The 6,000-nt window shown below is 58.5% G+C and overlaps 1 protein-coding gene across 3 annotated transcripts in view; it reads left to right on the top strand.

Annotated features, from left to right (window-relative positions):
* Positions 1–1,077: 1,077 nt before the first annotated feature.
* Positions 1,078–6,000, top strand: part of Nectin2 (nectin cell adhesion molecule 2) — a 28,005-nt gene continuing 23,082 nt past the window's right edge. Inside the window, exon 1 of one of the 3 annotated variants that reach the window (XM_015496725.2) lies at positions 1,078–1,644. In XM_015496725.2, the coding sequence (XP_015352211.1) occupies positions 1,554–1,644 (91 nt within the window). In that variant the 5' untranslated portion in view covers positions 1,078–1,553. The remainder of the gene's footprint in view (positions 1,645–6,000) is intronic. The other 2 variants (XM_015496724.2, XM_015496726.2) reach the window with 2 other exon arrangements.

The raw sequence follows: 6,000 nt of genomic DNA, 5'->3' as shown, positions 1-6,000 counted from the left end.
CAGAGGTATCCCCTCCCTCGGCCTCCGGCTCACTGCCCTCACCAGCTCCCCCGGCAGCCCGAGGAATGTTAAGAGGTGGGGGTGGGGAGGAGCAGAGCCGCCTGGGAGACAAAAGGGCCGAGTCAGAGCGTAACACAAAGACGTGAGGAGGCTGGGGAGATAGGGGAAGTGGGACAAGGACACGGGGAGGGACTGGCAGGTCCGGAGGCCGGACCCTAGCCCAGCCTCCTACTACCGGCCCGGCCAGCGAAGCACCGGGGCGGGTCTGGGCTGCCCCCTGGCGGGAGCCGGCGATAAGACTATGACGAGGACCCTGTATGAAAGGTGGATACGAGGACTCCAGAGAGGGGACATAGAACACAGAAGCAGGGACAGAGACATGAAGAGAGCGACACATCGACAAAGACACATTGAGACGCGAAGAGAAAAAGAGGCAGAGACAGAGACACACACAGAATCAAAGGGATGGAAAGAAACATGGGGAACAAGTGACACAGAAACATTGATAGACAAAGACAGACCAGAAGCAGAACGACACCGAGACCGAAAGACCCAGCGACAGAGAAACACGGTGACGGAGACCGACGCGCAAAAATACTGACACACACAAAGACATTAAGAGAGAAATCTAGGAGAAAGAAACGTGGTGACACCCAGAATCCGAGGCAGAGGAAGACACGAGCGTATTCTGAGAGGTGCCCACGATGCTACACAGACGCGGAGCCAGGGGCTAGGTCTCGGGAAATCGCTCGGCCCGGATGGGTGGGGGCGGGGTTCCAGAGGGGGCGTGTCTATGAGAGCCCACGTGATCACGCAGGTGCGGTAAAGGTCCAGGGTTTTGCAAAAGAGGGCGGGATTAGAGCTGTGGGCGGGCTGAGACCTGGCCCGACCCAGCTCCTGGGGAGGGGAGGATAGGCTATTCGGAGGGAGGAGGGCGGGGCCGGAGAGGAGGCGTGGCTTCGCGGGGGCGGAGACGGCCGGAAGTTCCAAAGGGGGCGTGACAGAACCCTAGTGGGCGGCGTGGAAACGTGGAAAGGGCGCGGGAGGAACGCTTTGGGGCCAGGGAGCGTTGTTAGGATTCCAAAGGGGCGGTGTTTAACACCAGGAGAGGGCGGAGACTAGCTCTGGGGGCGGAGCGATCGTAGACTCCTTGGAGGAGCGGGTATAAAATCCCGGGAGAGGACGGGTGGAGAACACTGGAAAAGGCGATCCTAGAACACCGGGGAGGGACAGGTGTGGAATTCGGGGGGGTGTGGTCCGAACACCAGGACGGGGAGGGGCCAGAGCCCGGGTTCGACTCGGTCGGGGGAAGGGAAGGGGTGGGTCCTGTGACGTCAGCGAGTCCGAACGGCCGGAGCTAAGCTAGGGGCCCGGGCGTGGATCCTAAGAGCGGGATCGGGAAAGCTGAACCAGAGCAGAGCGGGGAGAACCGTGCGCGACCGGAGTCGGCCGCAGCCGAATCACTCAGGCACCTGCTCGACCGTTCAGCCGATTGGCGCACGCACAGTGGCCCGCAGGCCCCCGCCCCGGCCCAGTCCGCTCCCGGGCCCCCCATGGCCCGGGTCGCCGTCCTCCCGCCGTCAAGATTGTCGCCGACACTGCCGCTGCCGCTGCTGCTGCTGCTGCTGCTGCTTCGGGAAACAGGTGAGAGGAACCGCGGACGCCCTTCCCTCCCTTCTGAGTGGAGGAACCCCGAGTACCTTCCCCCACTCCCCCTGGTTCACCGAGGCCCCTCTCTCGTGCCCCTTCCAGAATGTCCCTTCCGACTCCGACGCCTTCCCCTACACACCCTATTTTGTCTGAGTCCTGAAAATCCCTCTATGTCCCTCTCTTCACACCCTCCTTAATCCCTACCGCCCATGCTACCCGGGACTTCTCTGTCCCCGTCCCCCCTTGGTCAGATCCTCGGGCCGCCGAAGTGGTGAAATCTGAGGTCTGTGGGAGGCCTCGCGCCCCCTCCCCATCCTGGGCTAATCAGTGATTCGGGATCTGGGTATCCGTCTCCGGTGCCCCCCTCAGGAATGTGGAGAATGTTCCCCCACCCCCAGCAGGACGGTCGTGGTGGTGTGGAAGACTCCCCCCACCCCTCATTTTTCTTTCTTGTCAGGTCGGACGTCTGAGCCTTGGGGGGTCAAGGGCAAGGGGCCAGACGTCGAGATCCGCTAGAGGAGGGACTGGGAGCTCGGACCTTGGGGTCGGTGGCGGGCGGAGGATGAGAGTTCCTGCAGCGCCCTGGGGGGGAAGGGCCTGTGCTGGGCCCTCCAACCCTGGATCTCAAGGAGTTTGCGGGCTCTAAACACTGGTTCTAGAAAAATTAAGGGCTGGGGGGGTTCCGTCTCCCGGGTCCCAGGTAGAATGGAGGCCAGAGGCTGTCACTAACCGAGGTCTAGGTAGAACTGGGGGCAGGAGGGGCTCAAACTTTTGTGAGCCGGGGCCTCTGTCTTCTGGATTCCAAGTAGAACTGGGGACAGAAGGCTTAATTCGTGGGTTTCAGGTTTAATTGTGGGCAGAGGAATGTCTTCTGAACCCCAAATACTGAGACGGGCAGGGCACCCGTCCTTTGGCCTCCAGGTGTAATCAAGGGCCAGAGGTTCCGTCTGGAGGCTCAGGGTGCTGGGTCCCAGGTAGAATCCCCGGAGCCTGGATGCCCCCGCCCTTTGCAAGTGAGCGGTCAGTGGGGACGTCTCTGGGGAAGTTTTCCGGGTATCGCTTTCGCCGAGCCTGGGAGGGGCAGGGCAGGAGCTCTGCTGCTCCCGGTTCCGGACTCCCGAGTTTCGAACTCCCGGGTTTCGGGACCTTATCTTTCTTCTGGTCGCGCCTTTGTCATCGGAGTCTCTTTGGTAGGCGGACGGGTGGAGCCTGCTGGCTAATCCCCGCTCCCCTCCCCACCTCTTTGGGGGAGGGGTGCGGCCCCCAAAGGAGCAGAGGCTGAGAGGAGACAGGTGAAGGCGGCGCTGGCCCCGCCCTTTGCTGTTGACCGGCTGTTTATTCCCAGATAGAAACACTGGGATGCTGGAGTTTCCCATGGGTTTGCCCAGAAAGGGGCTAAGGGGGAATCCCCGGCACTCCCCTGGCCTCCGATGTCCCTGAGTTGTCATCCAGCCTTGACCCCTAGCTGTGAGCACTGGCCGCCTCTTCCTTCCCTGTCAGCGACAGGGAGATGGGATGCGAACCTCTCATCTCTGGGAGAATTCTCCAACTTGCACCAAGGTTGAATGGTGCCTAATCTCACAGAAGGTTCCAGATCACCCTTAGAAACAGGGGCCTCTCCCTGTTCCCATTTCACAGATGAGGAAACAGGTGTTGAAAGGACAAGCTACTTTCCCAGGGTCCCACAGCCAGTTCCTGGGAGACCTGATCCAGAGGCTCTTCTCAGACCACTTGGGCTGGGTAGTCTCCCCAAAGTGTCTCTGAGCCTCTTTTGTAAAACTGAGGTGACAGTCCTTTCCCTGAAGGACCTTTGGGAAGATTCAAAGGTCCCCTCAATGCTCCAAGAAATCAGGAGAGGGGACCTTCCCCTTCCTGACCTTCCATCCTTCTGCCTTTGCTGACTCGGGTCCTCCCCAATGTCTGTCTGTCTGTCTGTGTCTCTCCTCCTCCTCTCTTCCCTTCTCCCCTCACTTTCTCTCCATCTCCTCCCTCTCCACTCCTCTCTGAGCTTTCCTTCCCCCATGCTGCACTCTCTCCCTTTATCCCCCCTGGACCTGGCCCCAGCTCTGCCTTCCCCCTCCTTGGCCTCCTGGGAACCAGGGAGCACCACCTGGACCTCGATGCGCCTCCCCTCCCACCCTCAGCTCTCACTGCTCATCCATGTCAGCCAGGCAGCCCCACGCAGGGAGGGGGATGGGAGGAGAAGGGACTGCAGGCCTGGCTGTCTCTTCTTGTTAGGGAAGGGGGACTGAGCAGAGGAGAAGCCGGGCCAGGGACAGGGATAAACAGAGAGGATAGAGATACAGGGATGGGGACCGAAGCCAAAAGAGGAAAGAGGGTGAGAATCAGATCTAGGGATGGGGTCAAGGACACTTATAGGAAAGGAACAGAGAGATGGAGAGAGGAGCCACATGGACAGACAGGAAGCCAGTCAGAGACACCAGGATGAAGACAGAAACAGCCCAAGGAGAGGGACAGAGGTTTGGTGACAGGCAGGGAGCCCAGAAGACTCCATCTGAGAGAGGAGATGCCTTGACCCAGGAAGGTCAGGGCACAGGCAAGCCTCAAGGCCAGCAGCGTGTGGGGGCCCCAAGGAGTGGTGGACATAAGAGGGACAGGGAGTAGTGCACGAGGACCAGCTCCCCCGCCCCTGCCTGGGACGCTGTTACATTTTTAATGTCCCAGCAATGCTGAGAGAAATGGAGCAGGAGGCTGAGGAGAAGAGGGGCCCCAGCGAGAAGGCTCGAGCAATTGAGAAAGTGTAGTAGATGCAGAGAGACAGGGTAGGAGACCCAGGAGCAGGGAGGTCCCAGGGTCCAGACACAGAGACACAGAGAGATTACAGTTCCCAGGAATCTGATAAGAAAGCCAGACTCCAGAGATAAGAAGACCCAGACCCAGCAGATAGAGACCCCCCCAGGATAGAGGCGCCCAGCAAAGAAAGGGAACAGCTAAGAGGTCCCGGCAATCTTTCTGGCTAATGACACTTTTTTTAAATTTTGATACTGGGGATTGAATTCAGGGGCCCTCTACTACTGAGCTACACCCCCAGCCCTTTTTTATCTTCATTTTGAGATAGGATCTTGCTAAATTACTAAGGCTGGCCTTGAACATGTGACCCTCCTGCCTCAACCTCTGTCACTGGAATTACAGGCATGCGCCACTTTGCTTAGCTGACCAGTGTGAATGTTCTGAAATCACTGTGGCAATCGATGCACGATTTTGTGAACAAACCAAGAGGCATTAAACTGTATGCTCTAAGTGGGGGGGGTGGATTATATGGAAATTTTATATCAATAATACTGTTCAAAAGAGATGGCTGGGAACATCGCTGAGTGGGAGAGTGCTTCCTTAGCATCAGGAGGCCTGAGAGAGAGAGAGAGAGAGAGAGAGAGAGAGAGAGAGCACAAATTTGAGAAACAGAGGCCAGAGACCTTGGGGATTAGAGACACAGGAGCAGGGACCCTAAGAACCAGAGGCAGAGATGAAAAGATCCTGAGAGACAGATGAAAACCTTGAGTGTCCAAGGGGAGAATAAGAAGACTATCAGGACACAGGATCTGCAAGAATTAGGGGGCCTGGGCCTCAGAGAGACAGACACTGAGGTGTGAACTCCATGGAGCCGGAGTGTGTGGCAGGAATCTGTCCCAGGACCCCTTCCTGGAAGAGCCATCTTAGAGATTCATCCCACGGTGGGTGGCTCCCTCCCCTTCCCTCCTGTCCCCAGGCCTGCAGAGCTGAGCTTCAGGAGGGAGGGCCGGGAGGGATCCCGCCCAGCCCCAGTGCCCCCAGCGCTGCGTGATGAGGGACAAAGACCAGAGGCCAGCGGAGAACCCAGGCCAGACCCACAGCCCTGCATCCTGGCTGCTGCGCTCACCCCCCAGTCGGGCTCTGGGCTTCCGCTGTGGGGGTGGCCAGTGTGATTAATGCAACTAATTAATTAATCAAGTGGCTGAGGCAGCCACTGAGGCCACTGCTTAGAGCACATGGCTTTCGAGGGCCTGCTGGAGCTGGGCCACACCCTATCCCTGTTTTATAGGTTTGTAGGGGGCACGCCAAGCCCTGAGGACTCCAAGAGCTAATTTCCTCCCTTAGACCCAGAAGTCCAGGCCCCAGCCTCCTCCAGGGTTGCATGAGTCACTGTGACCTTCCTCTGTGCCTTGGTCAGTCCCTCCCTGCGTCTCAAGTTCTCAGATTCTGTATCTCTGTTCCCTGAAGTTCATCCCTGGGCTTCCCAAATGACCTGGGCAGCCCCCACTCTGCTGGGCCCCGTTCACAGAAAAAGGAAGTGTGTGTAGCGACCCAAGTGACACTTCTATAAAGCTATCATCAGCTTGGCTTGCCCAGGGA

Source organism: Marmota marmota, unplaced genomic scaffold, assembly GCF_001458135.2.
Source record: "Marmota marmota marmota unplaced genomic scaffold, marMar, whole genome shotgun sequence".
Lineage (NCBI taxonomy): Eukaryota > Metazoa > Chordata > Mammalia > Rodentia > Sciuridae > Marmota > Marmota marmota.
The sequence above is the reverse complement of the archived record's forward strand: the minus strand, read 5'-3'. Positions and strand labels throughout refer to the sequence as shown.